General features: G+C 38.7%; 1 protein-coding gene across 3 annotated transcripts in view; it reads right to left on the reverse strand.

The window, feature by feature from the left end:
* Positions 1-21543, reverse strand: part of lsamp (limbic system associated membrane protein) — a 415526-nt gene that overhangs the window by 32163 nt on the left and 361820 nt on the right. For all 3 annotated transcript variants that reach the window (XM_025054914.1, XM_025054913.1, XM_008308629.3), the window contains one exon: positions 6548-6673. In XM_025054914.1, coding sequence (XP_024910682.1) covers positions 6548-6673 — 126 coding nt within the window. The remainder of the gene's footprint in view (positions 1-6547; positions 6674-21543) is intronic.

A 21543-nucleotide genomic window follows, 5' to 3' on the forward strand; every position in this document is an offset into this window, starting at 1 on the left:
ATATATATATATATATATATATATATATATATATATATATATATATATATATATGTATATGTATGTTCATATTTTGTGGTACAACATTAAAACATACTTCACCTCTATTCCAGTACCTGGAGTTGAATAAAAGTGATCTAGGGACAGCAAATACTTCTGGAAACAGTCGACAAAATAACTGGATGTCCTCCTTTATTGATCTGATTGACTGAAATCAGACCTAATAATATTAAGATAACGTGCAGTAAACATTAGGGATGGCTCAATCCGATATTCGGAATCGGTATCAATCCCACATTGGTCAAAAGTTCAGGATTGATAATTGAAGTAAACAACCGAACTCTGTGTGACAAGCTGTAAACCGGAACACTATCACTTCAGCAAAGGCAGTTTGAGGAGAAAAGAACGTATCAGATTGATATCGGTATTGGCAGACACGCCAAGTTGCAGTTTCGGTACCAGACATGAAAACGTTGTATTGAGCCAATCATAGAAAAAATGTCCAAAATGTGTTCGTAAAAAAAAGGACAAACATTATTAAATCTGTTCTTGGAATTGTGATAATGTGATCCTACATACTGTACTTTATTTCTGCTTTTAGAAATACATATAGTATAATCCAAGCCGAGAGAGAAACTGCAGGGTGAAAAATGTTGCAGTGTCTTTCCTGAGTTCAGTTCAGTAAAGTCGACTTGAACGTGTCATTTGTTTCCAACAGCCATAGACTCTAATTTAATCTGGTAACTTTCTACAGCACAGCGTCTTCGCTGCAGCTCTAAAACTTTTTCAGGTACTTGCTGTACTGATTTAAGACCTCGGGAAAAGTCATTTAGTTCAGACTCCCAATCTCTCAATTACAAATGTAACTCTGTGACATGTGAGCCATAAACTGTCTGCCGTGGTGATTGACTGTTCTAAAATAATAATGCCAGTGTGCTGTGCATAAACGTACTAAAGAATATTGCTTTCTCAACATAACTTTAAATCCAAGCAGCGTGTCGCTATTTGCTTAGAAATTGTCAATGTCAGTTCAGATCTGCTTAGTTTGGTGACTTTGCCACGGCGGGAAAACAAATCTGAGCCACTAAGTCTGACATGGTTAGGGTTAGTAGTAGTGGTAACAGTAGTAGTAATAGCAGTAGTAGTAGTAGTAGTACTGATATATGAAACGTTTTTTGTTTTTTTCCATTAGAAAGAACTACAGATGATAGTTTTTCTGTTTCACTTTGATTCACCCACATCCACACATTCTCTATGCACTTTGACCACAAGGGTGTCAGGGGGCAGATCCTGTACTCTCAGTGTTGCTGCAGCTCAAAGCATCCAACTTTGTGAACACCAGCCTTTTATCAAGATCCTTGTCCGTGCATGACTTGTTTTTTTTTTTTTTTTCCTTTTCGACATGATTTGTCTGTTCACTTATTGTTGCAGCTGATTATTCTTTTCACTTCCAATCCAACTGACAAATGATCAACAGAGTCAATATTTCACCAGTAAACTGATATTAAGGGACAGGTCTTTCCCTGATATCTGCTTTAAAGTTTCGATTCAGAGAAGATGAAAGATGAGATCTTTGAAAAAACCTGACAGAGAACTTATTTGGCAACCTCCACACACACACACTCACACACACACACACAGACACACTCACATACTTCAAGAGAATGAGAAGGGATCGTTTGATCATAGCTGTATATGCTGTACTTGATAAATGTTATGAGTTATGCACATTTTCATTCGGGTCTCTCTGGAAATTTGAATCCGTCACTTTGTATTTTATATTTCAAACATGGAGCACAGTGTGTTCTGTTTGTCCAGAACAAGCAAATTGTTTGTCATTAAAGAGTTGCTCACTAAACACAAACTCTTCTGCAGAAAGAAGAGAGAGTGAGTCACATTGACAAACTCATTTTAATCAAAGACACCTCAAATGGAGAGGAATGGGCACCGGTCCCTTTCGAGGACGTTTACCCTATGTTTAAACTCGTATACTATGTTATAAGTGGTCTGAGGTATTGAAATGTGTGTGGGCATTTCCTAATGAGATTTTTGGACAATCCTGTGGTTCAATGTTTAGTTTGGGCCTGGAATGAATTTCATATCAGAGATGGTTTTTAAATTATGCATACTGTGGCTGGGCTGAAAGTCCCAGAGAATAATGTGGTCACTGAAAGGCTTAATAACCATCCAGGCTGGGGGAATTCAGTGACGTCAGTGGATTATCTTGGGTGTGTGAAAGCTTTTGTTGCTAATCCTTGACAACCACTGACTGACACCACTGTGCTCCAAGTCATTAGTGTGAACGTGATTATGGATGTGGTTAGAAAAGCATGAGCTCCAGTCACATTTGGTCCTAAGGTCGTAAATTTCAATAGTGTTTATCTGTAATTGTCTCCGACTCGGCTATAATTCAGAACTTAGACATAGGAAAACAAATGTGGTGTAAACACTTACAGAGTATAGCTACATATCATCACAGTTAAGATTTAAAGTGCATTTGTGCCTATGAATATATGATGTGATTTACTGGAACTGTTTAAATCCTTTTCTATCATTTAACCAGTGGTTAAAGTTTGGTACTGTATCAAAGAAACTCCTAATAAAAGGCTGGGTGAGAATTTTATTTATTGCCTATAATTAATTGGGGATATGAAATTTTTTTTTTGAAAAATAAATATTTTTTCTTTTTTTTTTTTAAACCTTGAAAAATAAATATTTTTTTAACCTTGAAAAATAAATGACAGTAAGAAAGGCTATTTAACCAGTTTGCTAATAAAACTACCACTTTTTTTTTTTTTTTTTGCATGTGAGGTTCACCAAACCTCTCTTAACAAGAGCCACAATAACAAAAAAAACCATCTCCACTGGCGCCCCCTAGTCTAAAAAGCTGGCGTGTGACAGCATTTCGGCTTTGAGGAAGGATGAAAGTACTTCAGAAACACAAGCAAACATGTGCTCCCATATTTCTCATTTTCAAACCGTGTTGGAAAAACAGATGGGCCAAGATGCTTCAGTAACCCACAGCAGAACTTCCACACAAAGCCTCTGGTGAATTGGATCCCAAAGTGGGCTGCAATATTGAAAGGTCAGGATTTGTGGCTTATTTCACATCGCAACTCGCCCGTGTTGCATATCTATGCATTATGGATGTGATGTGATTTACTGTATTATTTTCCCTTACTGACTGTATAAGACTGAACATGTAACTTTGACTTTACTGTTAATTCTTTCTGAGGAATGCTTACTGTTCATAAAACATATTTAAATTTATTTGTGAACAAGGGAGACGAGTATAGTCATTCAGAAACAAATCCTGCAAAAATGTCATATTTCTATTTTTGTCTTCTGCTTCAATTGCAGCCTTAAAAGATATTGCTACAAAATAATTTGGTATTTTAGTATAATTTTGTAATGGTATGAATCAAAGAGTCTGTACCCAAGGATTCACAACCCATTGTACATGGTACTACACTGAGTTGTTCTTGATTTACACTTGTGCAATAAGACACTCAGTAAAAGACAACTCTAATTATACACAGGTATTTTGTATTTTTGTAACCTCCGCGGTAACAGCACATGGTTGAGAACCCGTGCCAACCGAGCAGAAGCAGCATCTCTGCCTAAGCAGGCGAAGGAGTGAAGCAGTGAGAGCACGGGCTGCCAGACATCATTATCTCTCCCAGCAGTCCCCCCCTCCACACACACACACTCAAACTAGGTTAGACTTGTGGGTTTTTTTTTTTTGGGGGGAGGGGGGGGGTTAAAACAACCTGCAGTAACAACTTGAAAATAACAACACTCCGAGTGTTTGCAAAAAGAGTGGGACCCCATCTCTGCAACCACATGTGCCCATGTACACCTAACAGGATCCTCTCCTGCCAGGACGTTGACAGGATTTTCCTCCTTCCATAGAGTTTCTCTCTTATTGTTCTGTCCTTTAGTCAAAAACAAAGACTTGCCAAAGGTGCTCTGCCCACTACCTCCCCAACACAACACTAAAAAAGTAATGAGGAAAAAGAGGAAAGAGCCACTGTATGGGGATGAAATTGTCAGAAATTTCAGAGGAGTGTACAGTGTACAGTGAGATGCTGTGATGCAGTGTGAACAGTCCACTGTTGGATTTTTTCTCCCTGCTCACATCTCCATTTATTTTCTTGGAACAAAGCTGTCAAAGTTCTAAGAGAGCTTTACCCAGAATAAAGTTGTGAGCCATTAGAACCTAAGGGACTGCCCTCGGTTGCATGAGTAAAAAAAAAAAACCCACATATTTTATCACGGATCTGTGGAGCAGCCAGTTAGATCCACGGGCCTCTGGGGATTAGGATGAATAAATCATTCCTCTTTAATGAAAACAGACAAAAGAGGCAAACACACTGACGCAAGTGATTCAGCTTCCAAGTGCAGAAGCGGATATGTTTGATGGAAGATGACTAAGTGTGACAGAACGATGCAGGGATTGATACAGACGCGACAACAGTATTGTTTTCATTTTACACATGGTTGTTATCAAACTAAGATGGTGTCAGCACAAGAATCTCCATTTATCACAGCGGTGGCCATTTATCTTCCGTGGCTGAAATCCCAGGCATGAAAAAAGCGCATGCACTGACGTAATCCCAACCCATGGGTAACGTGTGACGGTGAGTACAAATACATGGCACACAGTTGACAACACACAATGTTGTCAACTGATGGACTCCAGTCTTTGAGTCCTTTAGGTTGAGATAAATGGCCTCATAACCTTAAAAGTCCGATGTTGCATTCTATTGAGAACAGTCTAATATATAAAGCACCCCTCACACAAGAGTGGAAACCAGACCTGACTAGATCTTCATCGCCAGTGTGCATAAAATATAGAATAAAGTTTAGGCAGGGAAGAGTTTCCTTTCTTTAGAAGACACTGTCAAGCAAGTAATTACTCAACTTTAAACAGTGCGCCTGTGCATACATGGGTAACGACTAACATCTGTGATGTCATCATAAATCTGTACTTCCCACTGATGAGGACACGACCCTGGATTTCTTTCATTTAACAGTTTAAAAATTACAGACTGTTGGATTTCTGCTTGTTATTTGCTACTACTTACAAACATTTTCTTTACATTATTCCTGACTTTAGCAAGCCGCAAATAGCTCGTTTACCCAAATAAGACAAATGTGACTAATTACTGGATTTTGTGTAACATTTAAACTGCTCCAGTTATGGTGGTACTGATTAATGTAGGTAAAAGATAAAGGTGGTATTTCTGCAACACGCATATAAAAATAAGACTTGGAATAAATTAAAGGGATGTTCAGGGTAATATGGAGTATATTTTTGGGTGAAAAGAAAGAGGAGAATGAAGCTGCTTGGGCCATTTTTTATTCAGTTGTGACAGTTGCTGAAGCCAGCTCTGTCTGCACGAATGGTGCCAGAGGTAAGAATAATGGGACATCAGTGAAGGGTTTACTGCCACTGTGCTCCAAATGTGGGGAAAACCTGCAGAAAAGTTATGGAGGATACATCTTACTGGATGTCCTAACAGTGGATTTACTGCCAGCTCATAAGTACTTCTGTCTTTTAGACTTTAGTCAAATTGCTTACTTGAGGGAAACTTGAATCACTGTAGAGTGCTGCTACTTTACAGCAGCCTCTGCACTGTGATGATCTGAATCGTACATGAGCCAAGATCTTACACGTGTTACAACTTGATGGAGAATGGAGTAAGGGGAAATCATTATGGTAGTATTCTGGGAGCTCTCTGCAAGCGGTTAGACGCAGAGCACACATTATTTAAATTATTACTGGGGCAATGACAACATGTCCATTTTTTTTACGTCGACTAATCTGACAATAAAGTCCAAATCCGGTCGGCGAGTAATTTATGACATCATCAAATTGACAGAGTAGAATCTATGCAGACACATATGTCCAACAACGAGCCTGTAACCCTCCATACATCACATTCATAGCTTCTGCTAATGGAAATATCACAGCAGTCATTTGTTCTATCAGCTCCCAGTCAGACGTTCGTATCTTCAGTCACGTTTTTTTTACTCTTAGGGTGGTGACAGTTTCGTCCTCTAAGACTAAATGCACCGTGATCTTGTGATCATGTGACATCTTGTGGTTTTCCTCCAGTTATTAAAAATGAGCAGCTTGGTGGGTTCTTGTGTAAACTATCCTTCCAGGCAGAGCAACGTTACAACCCGTTTTATGAAGTGATAACAACTATTGGTCAAAACAATGATAAAATATCAGCGCAAGCCAATCAGAGGTGAAGAGTTCGTTGGCAGACATGCAGAAGAAAAAACACACACGACTTTTTAAACTCCTCCCAGGGGACAAGGACTAGTGCCACTTGGTTTTTCTGTCAATGCCTTAGTAAGTACAATGATAATGTCTAAATGTTGTAAAATTAGCTTATTATAGTTTGGATCAAAACATATTTTTCAAAAGACTTCTTTTTCATTGAAATTCTGACAAACAGCATGTAGTTAAGAGCAGCATGTGGCCACAATCCAGACTGACATCAGCTAAAATGAGCACTGATTGCATGACTCTTACCTGAGGGGTTAAGGAGCCGCCAGGTGATTATAGGGTCTGGTCTGCCACTGGCCAAACAAGTCAGTGTCACGTTGCTGCCCTCATTCACTATGATGTCCTCAGACACTTTGTAGATGTTGGCTGGGACTGAAAACAGAGGGGAAAAGATAAAAAGGTGTTAAATATGAAACACAGACAAAAGAGTTTACAGATGTTTTAGTTCTCATTCACCAATGTGACCTAATCTACTTTTAAAAACACAGGGAGAGAGGTACAGTAGACCAGTTTGACTGAGGTGATGTAGTGCTGCTGTATATATAGTGTTTTTATATATGTACTGCAAATGCTACACGATTGGGATTAATATATTTGAGGTGACAATGGCCTGGGGAGTTACTTTTTTAGGACACAGAGTCTCAGCAGGTTTTCTTTATTGCAGGTCTGTGCTGCAGGTCTCACAGTGAACAGTCTGTCACCAAACTTAGCCACGGTCAGAGGATGTGATGCTGTTACCGAGCAAAGAGTCGGAAAAAAAATCAGCTGAGTTGGACCTGTTTGTTCAGGAGCGCTGCTAAAAGCAGACATTTCTAAGATAAGATGACAGTAAACAAACCACAAAGACGCTCCAAATTATCACATTAATTACCAGAGTGCAGTGTAAGTAAGTGTTGATAATAGACATGCCGTAATAGAGAGACAAGTGAAATAAAGGATGGAGTTATCTGCAGGTTTTCAAGGTGTTTAAATTTTCAGGTGGCATTTACAGTACACGCAGTGTGACTGCCAAATGTATAGGTGTAAGATTACTGAAGGATGAAGAGAGAGGAGAGGGAGGGGGGAGAGAGAGAGAGTACAGCAGTAACAGCAGAATCTCCATTACAGGTAAAATATACACTCCTAAATAATTGATGATATTAATGTACCTGCAGTATGTGCATATTTTATATTTTAATGCTTACAAAAAAAAAAATCCTGAGCCAACATTTCAGAGTGGCACAGATGTTCAATAGTTTGTTGTTTTGTCCAATGTTTTCCATGTTTTGATCAAAGATTCTGTTTATGCTCCACTCATTTTTCTGTTATAATACCCTGTGATCTTAGTCCAGAGTCACCGCTCAATAGATCGACAACAAGAGAAACACAGGTAGAGGGCAGTGTTGTTGCAGAACAGAATGTCATTCTGTACTGTATGTGTACTGTTGTTAAAAATAAATCAATATCCTGAACAATGGAAAATGCATTCACATTCACACCTTGAACCAGGTGAACACAAAATCCTTGTACAGGTCTGGTTGTGGATAATGGTTTTGTTTTACCGTGACTGTGACTTATTGTTCAGGTTTCAGGTCCTTGTAGGCTAAATAGCAGGATTCTTCCAGCATTAACTGAATAAGCTTCAAATTAAGAGGTGAGTTATCTTCAGAAAACCTAAACTAAAACAGTTAGCAACTTCTGAACTTCTCAGGATGAAAAAAAAAAATATGTTCGCCTTTAAGTTTCTAAATTCTGCAGGTCAGACATACAGAGAAATGCAAGATTTATTCACTTTCTATAGATCTAGCGTTTCTAAAAATGCAACAAAAAAAAAAACAACAGCTCTGCCCTCACTCTTGAAAATAGGACAAATACGTACTGATATTATCAGTAAACTCACAACAAGGTCACTCACTGATTTATCCTAGCAACTAGTTTTGTTGCAGGTACTTTTATACATTTGACTCCACTCTAAAGACCAAAATAAAATGACAATTTTCACAGTCAAATATCCTTTTAAATGCCGAATATGTTCTTGCAGTTATTTCTCCAAATTGTTAGTGCAGTTATGCAGTTACAAAGAAATACTACTTGCGTGCTGTGCCAGTTTCATTACTCAGATATAAATGTATTTCCGTGGAAAGATTGGTTACGGAGAAAAGTTACCAGCAAACACGAGGCAACCTTGGTTCTGTCTGCTGAAAGGATGAGTTTCAGGAAGCTTTCTTTCCTTAAAATGATGAATCCCTCAGAGATACTCAGAGCAAACTCCCACAACCTAAGATCCAAATAAGCAATTTTATCTTCCACCCTGGGACCAGAGATCGCAAGACTGATTGCATTTTTTGTCGTAGACGTTTTGCACCGACTCAGAGTTCAAACGAGGAAGGTTTTAAACACATGATTCAAATTGTGAAGCTGAAATAAACAGTTTTTCACATGTCTGTTTAATCACCAACGTCATCTTGCCTCATTCTTTCTGCTTACACTCTGGGGCAACTATACAGCAACTCAGAGGGGAAGAGGAGGAGGGAGCAACTTTAACTCTGCAGCGATAAAATAAATAAACAACTGATGAATTAAGAAGGTGCGTCCTGCTTTGCCAGGAGTCAGCAGCAAGGATACAATCAATCAAGAAATATATAGAGGGCATACATCATAGGGTTTACAAACCGTGCATACAGGGCTTGGCATAAGATATGTTGTACGCAGATATGTAGAGTGATAAATATAACCAATGACTCTGCTGTATGATTAATTGTTCAACACACACAAAGTGGGAACAAGGAAAAGGTGACAGTTTCCTTTTCTCAGGAATAGAATTGACATTCTGAGAGTAGCATCGCAGCGTCGTGCACGCATCTGTCTCATCTACATTGTTATGGAATCGACAAGGTCATATTGCTGTGATAAATCTGCAAAAAAATGACATGGTATTTAAGTGTGTTTGTAGGAATATGATGCAAAATACGTGTCAGTAAAAGCAAATATATCCTTAGCTATGCTTATTACAAGACAAATGAGCAATCAAGCCTGCTTAGAAATGCTACTGTGGTCAGCAGCAGCAGGAGAAGGAGGAGGAGGAGGAAGAAGAGGAAGAAGGCCAGCAGCTCCCAGAGAAGGGATTATTCATCTTTTTTGACAAGATGTTTTGACTCACTGTATCCCTCAGTAAACTGTGGAAAACTGCAGTGCTACATCTTGGAGAGTAAATGTTTGGGAAGAGCTATTCCCAGCTGATTCTAAAGTAAAGTCTCATTCCCCCCCGAGACAATATTCACAGATGGGGCTCAAACAGGTTTTTATCAGTTGCCTCACTGTGTGCAATTCTGATGCCAATGGAATATACTTTGGGGTATTTGTTTGATTTTTTTCCACAGAATTAAAAAACAAACGTAATTCAATTAGTGAAACCACTCCAGGATTTATCTTTATTCTTTCCTTAGTGTGAGGTTGTTGTAATATTTTTTTAAAAATACAAACCAAAACAAGTATGCGTATTTTCATATATGATACTGAGTACACGTAGTGATACTTCAGATCAGGTTTCAATAAATATGCAGTGAACAGGTAGGGAGTATTATATAGGTGATACAGCTCAGTGGGAAATGGGGAGACATGCAGTGTGTAGACGTGAACTCAACCTAAACCATGGTGAGAGACTCCTCATACACACACACAATGTTGTTTAAATAACTCGGAATAAAAAAATAAAATAATGTGCCTCGATGAGCTGCAAATGCCTCATCCCTGAGACCAGACCTTAATGTCTTTAGGTGTGTCATTAAATTTTTCATATCATAACAGAACAAATCTTGCAGTAAGCTTTGCTCCTGTCTTTGTCCTTCATTTTAAAATATCTCCAAACTGCTGACTTTGTTGATGTATTTCAATAAACTCCCTACGAGACCAATGAGACATAATACTGCAGTAGGAAAACGGCTGTGCAGCAGCCTGCAGTGAAAAGCCATCATAGGGTAGTGGTGTTGCTGGATCGGCACACATCAAGTGTATCAATACTGGTATCAGTGCACTCTTCATTAGCTGGTTGTTTTTTTTTTTAATATTTAACAGAATGTAATAGAACATTTAATAGAACAGGCATGTGGCCTATTAACAAAATATCTTCTAACAAGAACTGCAGGAAAAAGCAGGGGTGTGCGTGGCACGATCATGATGTTTCATCCTCAACATCTAATTTAAAACCATCATTATTACTGTGAACAAATGCTATTCAGCTGTAAACATTAGAAACGGTTTTAGTTTACCAGAGTCAAATTGAAGGTTTGGGAGGTAAAAGTAAATATGGTGTTACCGAAATTACCTAAACTCACAATTAAATTACAACCAAATTAAATGGATTCAGAATGAGCAGGATAATAAACCAGCCCTGTTTGTAACAATCACTTGAAACACATGCCAGCTCTCCAAGTCAAATTATCTTAAAGCACAAACACAACATTTATAGCTACACTACTCCATTAAAATTACTCACTGGTCCTACAATTAATAATTCACAGTGGACGGACCCCTGTGGTGGGCTGTACTGTAAGGAATCTATGTGGTGTGTTTTTGGTTGATTCCACTTTTACAGCTTTTAATTTCAGCAAAGACTTTCATGCTTTGACCTCCACGACTCTGCCACCAACAAACACACTTGGAAAAAAATCTAGGAAACAAACGGGAGACTTAAAAGCTAAAAACAAATATGAGATCATTACTATTTTGTGTGAGGAAATAAACAAATAGAGACACGGGCTATTTATATGCATTGGCACTCAAAGTGGGAAAGTGATAGAACGCAACCTTTTTTTCTTTATCCTGAAGTTTTCCATTTGCTTATTTTTTTGTTTTTCTGTCTCTCTGACAGTTTCTGCAGTAAAGTTATTATTAAAGCTTTGTGTCTGTACTGCATCACTTCACAGACCGTCCACAAACAACTACCTCTCCCCCTCTTCCTCAGCTAACTCACCCCTTTAATTCCAACTGACAAGACAGTCACAACTGTGCCAAGCAGCATCTTAAGTGAAGCGATACAGAGTTATTGCCGTAGTCAAAAGAGCAGGCCCTAAATGAAGACGTGTTTTGCTGATATAAGAAGACGGAAGAAGTGGATGTTTTGGCGGAGACACTCCATTGGGGTGACACATAATCCAATTGCTTTTTTTTTCCTCCCCCCAACCTCAAACTCAACTACCGTGGGCTGGGGGGAATTTGATTGGCTAAGCAGCATGTAAAACTGGAGAATTAATCTCCAGATAAATTGACAAAAACAAATTGGGAAGAAACAGTGACTGCTCACACATTAATAACCTGTTTACTGCTACTGATGGGGAGGTGGAGGAAGGAGGAGAGAAGGAAAAATAGGGAAATAAGAAAAGAATTGCAAGAGGAAGAATGACATTTCACTTTTTACAGTCATACAGAATGGCCCAGCGTCGTGCTGTCAGTGGGGCTGAAACCGTGGGGTTGAATTGTTATCACTTAGGTCAACCTTTAAGGAACAATGATGCAAAGAGCACCTTTATGAAAAGCACTTAACTGTTGTAAGAGCACGACAAACGACTGTCACGGAGAGAGACTGCACTTTATCCACACCCTCAGTCAAAACACTTCCATTAATGGAAACGTGAAGATCTTTACTTTATATCTTGTCTTATACTTTTCAGCTCTCTGCAGCGTCAGAGCCCCAGATGGTCCAGAGAGGCGCAGAAAGACTTGGGCCAGAAAGCCCCTGTATCATCACCTCTGCCCACTCCCTGTCCCCCGTCTACAGTATCTCCCTTATTTAATGCTGAGGAATAAGGCAGGATTGAATTCTGCATTTTCTGCTTAAGTGACCTTGTCTGTGGGTTATTTGTCACACAGTAAATTAGAAGTTTGTATAACAACTAACAGTGAACTTTAAGGAGGACGAACAAAAGATACAACAAGGCCAAATATTGAGAATTTCGCACTTGTTTTGAAACAGATCAAACACTGGTACTGTAACTGATGGCGGTTTTGTGGAAACAGATCAAACAGTGGTACTGTAACTGATGGCGGTTTTGTGTGGAGGTTTCTCCCATACTGGATAAAAATGACCATTCCTCTCCTACTTCTTCTCTTTAAACTTATTATTAAACTTATTGTTATTATTAGAATTATTATGACTATTGTTGTTGTTCACAAGATTCACCTTGTGTTTACAGTGATAGAGTTGGTCTCCATTTCACATAAATCTCAATTTAAAAAAACAGTGTCAATGGTACCTGATTTTCAGTGATTAATGAAAAATTAAGAAATAAAAAAAATCTACAGTGAGTGAGCAAGAGAGGGAGAGAGAGCGAGACACCAATAGGTACCTTCTCGACCCATGACCATGGATGGTTATTACAATTTATCTCTTGGTTAAAGTCCGACTCTCCTTTAATCACTGGATGCATTTATATGCAAAAATGCTCTAAAACATTACACAACCAGAAAATTCTACGCACGTCTGAGCCTCGTTCAAACAACACTGTGCCAAATGATTGCAGGAATGATTCTGCACACTTGCAGCATAACAGAGAGCAGGAAATGTCTCACTTGCAATTGTTTTGCTTAAGGCGAGAGCCTTTATTCAGAATTCAGTTACAGAGAAATGTGGATGAATGGATGGATTTATTTCTCTACTCTCTCAGTGTGTTTCTCTCCCACCTTGCTGTTGTATTTTTTTGTTTTCTCATTTGCTGAATCACAGGTGGTCTACTCTAAAATGTTAAAAACAAAACACATCGGCGTATCGGGTATAAAACTATGCACAGCTGCAGCGAAGGCAGCAGGTAATGCAGAGCGTGACCTTGTCCACACGGACTCTGTCAGACCTCTTTATATTCAAGATAAAACTTTCATTACAATTCAGGGATTACTACGCCAAATTCAATTCCACTCAGTGGGATACATGCAGAAAAACAATGCACTGCAAAATCAGCTTCGGCCTGCGGATGTTAAATCTAACTTCGTTCCATTGCACGACCTGATTATCTCCAAATGTTGGGAGACAACAAGAAGCAATGTTGTAATAAACAAGTGTTTCAGTGTTGCAGCAAGACACGTCTTTTACAGACACAATAACATGGTTTAATACAACAGACACTACAGTATCGTTCACCCATGAATCATTGGCAAAGCCTCTGGTTCTGTCTGTACCATTTTGCATGTTTTGTATATTTTCCCTGCGGCTCATTATCCACCCAAACCCCTGCTGGCTTACAATGTGACATTTAGAGGAGTGATGTGGCAGCATGAGTGGAAGAGGCATGCGATTATGCTCAGTTAATTTGAAACCATTAAAAGATAATCAGCAGAAAGCACTCGCAGCTCTTTAGCTTTTAGTGCTTAGAAGCTTTACTGTCAATTACCTGCTTTCTATAAAACAAGGTCGGCTCTAAACCTCACATTCAAAGGACCCAACAAAGAACCATGTGAGCAGCCTGTTGGCCACAAGGTTGAATCAAACACAGACTAATGTGGCCATTAACAAACCTGTACTGTCTCTTATCAGTTGGTAACTTATATGATATATAAAAATATGTAATCAGACGGCCGCACCCCACGAGTGACGATTATGAAAAGGCAATAAATGTAAAGCCAAGAAATTATTCTTAATATTTTTATCACACCACAGTCCTGCCATAATAGATCCACAATCCTCCTGTTGTGAGTCAGATCCATTATCCAAGGGCTGCCCCTGTGGTCAATGTGTTTTCGTATAAAGGTTTTAAAGTGTATTAGGTCAATTAACTAACCTCAAATTATAGTTTTCTTTAACTGCAAATCATGAAATATGCTGGAAACAGTGTTTTACATGTCATGTTTTTTAGAGCCAGTTCACAATGAATCAAAATTAATTATGTGAAGGAGGAATTAGTGTTTGCTTTTCCTAGCAGAGAAAACTGTGAAGCTCTTTGATGAAGAATTCAGCCTCAGTTTATCTTTGTAGTCAAGAAGGACAACAAACACAGCCGGCTGCAGTAACAACACAGAGAATCACAAACTTTATGAAAGAACCGCACAGGGAATGTGATTAGGCTGACCATTAGCTTTCCAATTAATTTCATTCACATATTTCCCGGCTTAAAGCAGAGCTGCTATGGCAGCAGGGGAGGGCCAGGGGTCGGGGGAGCATCCTTAGATAATGAAGACTGCGATACAGCAGCAAAGTGAATGGGAGGGAGGTGCAGGGGGGTGCGAGACAGCAGACATGCTGCCAGTGTGAAGGATAAGCAACAGGTAATACAAACAGTCAGTACACATTATATAATTAGGCAATTATAATCTAACAAGTATAGTTCCTTGTCTAAGATAATATCAAGTAATTAATTTGACAAAGCCCCATCGGGGGAGACTTTTCGACCCATAATGACATCAAAATGCAATTAAATTTGATTAAAATTACCTGCCAGTTACAACTAGGTTCAGCAATTAAGTTTCCAGAGGTCACTCCCCAATTATCTTCCTCTTTGGCAGAATAGTGAGAGCCTTTATAAACGGGGTGGAAGGTCACCTGTGGTTAAATTTGTGTTTTAATCAATGAAATTAGCAAAATAATTAAATGGTCTTCATGGCTTTCTTGTAAATTATTCACTCTAAAACAAATCTCACCTATGGTTCTAGATTACCATGATGGGAAAATTCAGGAAGGGGAAAGGTGAAAATAAAGATAAGCATTGAAAAAAATGAGGGGCAAATGTAAATATAGAGAATAACCTCTGTGGGTTATCTTTAAATGTTTGCAATGTGCTTGTGTTGATAAAGAGTAGCCCAAGAATAATACAATAGATTAAATCAAAGCCTTGTGGCGATGCCGTTGCCTTCATTCTCACCACAGAGTAACAGGACACTACACTCAGACTTCTCGTTTCTACTACAGCTTAGAGAATAAGGCAATAAAAAACTTTTTTTGTGTTTATTCTTTGCTGACTTTCTTAGCTAACTTTAATCTTGTTTTCTTGGAAACAACTATACCAGGTACACATTGTATAGTTGTTTCCAGCAATACTAACAGCCACTTTACGCTGATTTATTTACATTTAATTCTCATACCTCTCATCTGCTAATGATGCTAATCTGAATTTTTTTCCCCAGTCTTATTAAGACCATACGCTAACCCTAGTGAGAAAGTCTGTCTTCCAAAACCTTACATTTTCCTTGTACTTCTCACATCATTTCAGAATTACACTCCTTTTAATGATGCTGGGTTGTACATGAACACCACAGAGAGGAAATGTCTCTCTGTCTGACATGGTAGAATTGGTATAAAAGTGGGTTCATAATTCTAAGAAGTGGGCTGACTGGTGTAACCGCTACTGGAAAAGAAGCTCAAGTGTCTTGGCAGTGTCTGTGCAGCCCCATTTCATCACCACCCACCACCCCACCACACCCCACCCCATCAGCCCTTAGCTGTTGTGAAAATAGTGCAGGCAGATGAAAAAGACGTGATGACAGAGAATAAGACACAACCGCTTTCCCATAACTGTAGCCGTCAGCAGCAGTGGGGTTTTAGAAACTCAAGACGCCAACAAAACATTAAAAAAAAGTACAGGATATGAAACAGATACGCTGGTCTGTTGGAGGCACTAATGGAAGCAAAGGAGGAACGAAAGGTGCCCTGTTTGTCCCCTACCAGAAATAAAAGATCTAGTTAATTTGAGACAATCTCATTTTATTCCATCCTTGGTTTCCTTGGAGACGACAAAGTGATTATTGGAGGGTTGTTAAGGTGTTGATCCAGTATGGATCTCACAACAGTAGCAACCAGTGTAAAAATTTAATTGGTGTTTGCATGGACAGGGAAAAAACAAGTGGTGTGAGACAGAAGTTTTCCTGTTATACTAACAAGCTCTACATGGGCAGCCAGACAGGGTCAGGAGAAAACACTTCACATAGTGCTTCATTTTTTTTTTCTTTTTTCATAAAACCAACTAAAGCAGCTCTTGCACTAATGAAAGCATCCATGGTTATATTTCTCATAAACTGCAACTCTCATTTTGGCCAAGTGGTGGTACCTTAGTATAATTCCTACGCCTCCTCATGGGTAATATAATTTTTTGGCATTTACAAAGATTGGAGGTCTTGCTATAAGAGATTTAGCATTTAAACAATCAGTTGATTTAAAATCGTGTAATACCATACAGCTCAGGATAATGAAAAAAAAAACAAAACAAAGATGATCAAGCAAGCATATTCCAAGGTTCGGGAACCTTGGCTTCTGGAGCTGCCTTTTCTTCTACAGGTAAAATTTTAAACACTTTAATATCACCATCTGCCCTTTTGCGCTTTCACTTCCAAATACAATTCCTCATTATGTCACTTTGTCCGGCCCAGGTTTATTGAAGATCATAGGCCAACCTCCAAAAACCCCATATATGAATGTAGCTCAGTTTAGATGCCTTTTATGCCCCACTACTTCCCATTTTCCTCTCAGTGTGAAATCCACTCCACCTCCTATTTATTTTTTCAAAGCTATTTCAAGTTTCATCCAGTAGCGCTGTTTCAGCAAAACCTTCTGATGAAAAGTCAGCAGTGTTGTGCAAATCATTCATGTCCTTTTAATACTGCACTTGCTGCTGTAGTTCAACTGTGCTTTGTAAAAAAAAAAAAATTCTAAAAGCACCCTTTCCTCGTATGTTCCATAATTACTGAAGTTTACATGTCTGAATAAATACATACATTTTAACAAATTTCTAAAAACATCTAAACGCAGTGGTTTACAATAATAATAAACATAGGCTTCCTGTATTTAATTAAGCCAATAGGATGATAAACATCATTCTTTGAATTTGTCAGTCAAAGTGAAGGTAGAAATTCAAGACTCAACATGCTGCAGGCCAACGTTTTTGAGCGATGGCAAATATTTTCGAAAAATCCCATTGTGCATGACCAGACAAGAATAAATTGGACAATTTTCCACAGGTCACCTGCCAATCTCTATCATCGAATCCAGTAATAAACATTGTAAAAAAGTATGGGCACTTTTGAACTGTTTTTGGTTCCCCTAGAACCGATGTTCTGCGTATCACAAATAACGCCAAAGATACCCGGACACCACTTCCCACAATGCACAGCGGAAATAAGCAAAGCGGCAGGCTAAACGCTAAACCGCTCACAAGTTTAACCAGCGAACGCCAACAACTACAACGAACTACGCGAATCACAAACAAAATCAATTTATCACAACAGACAGTGAGATATCCACTATTATTGCGCCACCAAGCCAATATAACCGCATCTTACCGTACATAAACTGATGGTCGCACCGCGGAACTTCCTGGTCCAGCAGCATAGAGTGTCCCCGTGGAAGCGCACACCATGGGAACACTCAGTTTTTTCGTTCCACATTGGGACAGGGAATTTTGCATTTGGTGTGGGGGTGCGGGAGAAGGGGGTTGAGTGTTTGTCCGTGTATACTTGTTATCGTCGTTCAAATGTTTCCTTGGTCCTGCCATAATTATAACTGCAATTAAATGTGTACACTTATTAGTCATGTCTTTTTGTTATGAAAAATCATGTATTTATTTTTGGTAATCATATTATATTGTTTCAGTGCTCCATTGTGGCCCCTGTTATAATGAACTCAACCATTTATCCAAACACTAGGGGCCAGGGGCATTTGAAGGTAGAACTGAGGGGTGACTAGTCTGGCTTAGTCTTGCTTTAACTGGTGGTGGTAATACACAAAACTGTGAGTAGCTTGTTGAGCTTAGAGGGAGGCTGTATGTAGAGTTGTACAGTTATTTCTTTTTGCACCTGGTAGATAACCAGATGATGGTGCAACCAATAATAAATGCAGTGGCTGTGCAGATATATGTGGGTTCAAAAGTTTAGTGGCGCATTTTGTGAACATGTGACCAGTACCAATTTCAAATACTTGCCCAGTCTAAAGCCTTACGGTTAACATGCCATCAACTTTCAACCTAAGAGAAGGTCCACAGGTTGGTAGTTTATCTCAGCCTGTAGCTTAACAGACACTGTCATGGTAAATAATAAGGTGTAACTGAATAAATTAAGGCCTGGGGTGGTTCAAGAGCAGGATGCTGCCTAATTTTCTGTATGATTATTGGGCCCCTGGAGCCAATAAAGGATTAAGTCAGTGGGCTGCTGACGCATAACCTTTACACCAGTACAATTACAAGTGTATTTCTTTTACCCATTTAACCAATAAATAAATAAATAAATAAATCAAATCTCTGAGTGTAAAAATACAGTATTTCACTTATGCTTTACTGCTAGAGCATGTCTTACATGCTAACAAGGCCAACATACTCTACACATGTTTTATCATCATTATAGGATGATAACATTAGCAACAAAAAAAAACTATTCATAAAAGTTTAATCTTGACCTACCCTAAGAAATACAGAGAACTAAAACTACTTTTTTACTGCTTCCCTCACTCATCACAGGAAGTGATTGAAAATCAAGAAGGAAAACAGACAAGAGTGACTGCACTGCAATCAGCTCTTTAAACACCTCCCATAATGTGTGTGTGTGTGTTTGTGAGACGATAGAGCAATAATAATAAGAAAGAGATACACAACAAAATTACTACATCTTAAATTTTTAAATTTATTGTGGTTTCATTTTTGTAAAGTAGATAATAAATTAGATTATTGTCTGTTTTTATATTGTAGTTTTATTTATCTTAAGGGGAAAATGTACTGGTGAATGCTGCAGTATTTTACTAAAAGGAAGGTCTATTTTTATAATAACATTCTATTCAGAAATTAAAAACAAAAAGATCTAGGGCCACAAACGGCATTTCACTTTCTTTTTTAATCAACAGCCTTATATACAGTTTATACAACAGTTCAGTCTGAGGAAATGTCAGGCTAATTATGGCCTCACTCTGGACCTGAATAACTCTTAAACAGCTGTGTGTCGACAAACACAACCCCTGACCTCATTAACATATAGAAGAGTCAAACCTTGGCTGATTCCTAAACAACTCTTATTCACTTGGACCATGTTAACGGTATGGCCAGCCAATTAAGGTATTTATTTCTTGTTAGCACAGACATTACTGCAGTTACTGCAGAGAAAGTGTTTTTCTGTCACGCATTAACATTATTATTTGTTTTTTATGGCACCCAAAAAAATGTTAAAATTGATTACAAAAAAATTATCTTTTGGATTGTTGACATGCACTAGTTAATTTTTAAGGCATTTGGTGGGGTGTTTAACAGCAGTTGGCGCTGTTGCATTCCCAACTATTCCTGGATAGGGCAACTAGTTACAGTAGTTAATGTGTGTCTTTTGCATTTCAAAGTCATTTCAGACTACTTATACATATTTTAGTAGTAGAAATATAAATATATATATATATGAAGTTAATGAAACTTGAAATTCTGAAAAGAAAGGTTTCCCTCCTCATAAGAACAGTTATTGTGTCAACTCCTTTTAAATTAAACTGCACATTATTAAGGCCTAATTATTTAAATTGCGGTTAATTGAAGCAACCTAATTTATAAATCCCGTTAGCCAGCTAATCTGCACCCCTGAATAAACAAAAAGGAAATCACAGTCCATTTTATGAATGCCTTCGTCCATGATGTTGCAGATCAATAAACAGCTAATAGCACCACTTACTCCTGATCAACACAATACAGAGGAAGCACTTTTGTACTTTAGTGCCTGGGTGTGCGCCACCATGCAAAACATACAGGAGACCACAGCAGGCTGTAGTGACAAGAGATGTCAGAAGGAATTTACTTTCACGTTATTTCATCTTTTCATATCAGAGTCTGGTAGTAAAACGTCGCCACGGTGGAGAAAAAAAAACACACAAACCAACAGACTACAATAGATGAATCAGATGACCATGGAATCAGTACTCCTCAGACTATCTCAACTTGTGTGACTTACTCCTGCACTTCACTGTGGTACCGTTTCAGTGGAATAAAGAAAAGCGACTTTTGAGCTTTTCTTTATTACGGTACCATCTGTTTGACCTGACTTTTAACTTCCTTGAATGATCTGTGGTAATAATAAACAAAACTTTATTACAATTTTTACAGGTATTGTGGCAACAACCTCTCAATTCATTGGCGTTGAAATGGACACCCCTGAGTCCAAGACCACTGCTTTCATTGCAGCCTGCCGTTGTGTGTTCTTTTACTCTTTCAGTCTTTGGACATTTTAGTTTATTAAAGTTTATTAAAGACATAAAGACACTTTCTATCAAGGACATGCAGCTCCATTATTTTAAATGGAGAATAAAATATAAAACTTGTGCCGTGACATTTCTAAGGTTATCTGCTCTGCTACATGACATAATGTCCAAAGACAAGCTCTGGGCAATCTGCACAGTCAGTTAATATACTTAAAAACTGGCTCATATTTACCTGAGTCATCACTGCGAGCAGCCTGCTGCTCTATAAATAATGGTGAACCAAATGGTTAAAGTTTGTGAAGTCGATTTTGTTGTTGATGATATGCAGGTAATGTTTCCAAAGGAAATGTTTTTTTTTTACTTTCATTTCTAAAATTTGTGTCTCTGTTTTTACCAACAAATTGTTTTATATTTCTCATTGTAGACATTCAAACACAATTTCGTGTGTGAACATGCAGTCAAGTGCCACCAGTGTTGATTGGAAAATGTATATACTCATGCATCTTGTTGCTTCCCACGGTGAAGAGCTGTGAACAGCTGCCGGAGTGAAACGCACCTGACACTCAGCTGGAGACCACCCCTCAGTGCACTGACTGAGTGGCTGCAGCTGCTGTCATACACACTGATGGAATGGGTGTGTTTGTCATCACACTTTCTCGCCCAGGTCCATGTCCGTGTCATGGTGCCTTCATTTTTAACTAAAGAGTCCAACCTTACACGTTCTCAGAGGGAATACCAACTGAGGCTAAATATGTGGCTTGCGATGTTCCAGCAACTGCACCCCCAAAACCATCAGAGGCCAAAGCTGTGTTCACTGTTATTCCTCCTCATTTGTGACTCATTCCGTCTTTGATTATCACATACTGTGTTGTGCATCTCACTGACCCCTCCATCATTATCCCGAGACTGCTGTTCTTCCCATGCAGGTTTGGAGTTCCCGTATTGTCTTTCTTCCTGCCTCATCACTGCCACTCTTTCAATGTCTTCCTTTCCTAGTTTCTGTTTCTCTGCTTTGCCTTGAGCTGCAATCTAATGAGCAAGTGGCCGGTCTTTTCCCAGCTCTATGGACATATAACAAGTCCATATGTTATTCACCACAGCGGCCACTGCGGCAGACGACCTGTGCCAGCTC

This window comes from Cynoglossus semilaevis, chromosome 4 (assembly GCF_000523025.1).
Source record: "Cynoglossus semilaevis isolate Cse_v1.0 chromosome 4, Cse_v1.0, whole genome shotgun sequence".
Lineage (NCBI taxonomy): Eukaryota > Metazoa > Chordata > Actinopteri > Pleuronectiformes > Cynoglossidae > Cynoglossus > Cynoglossus semilaevis.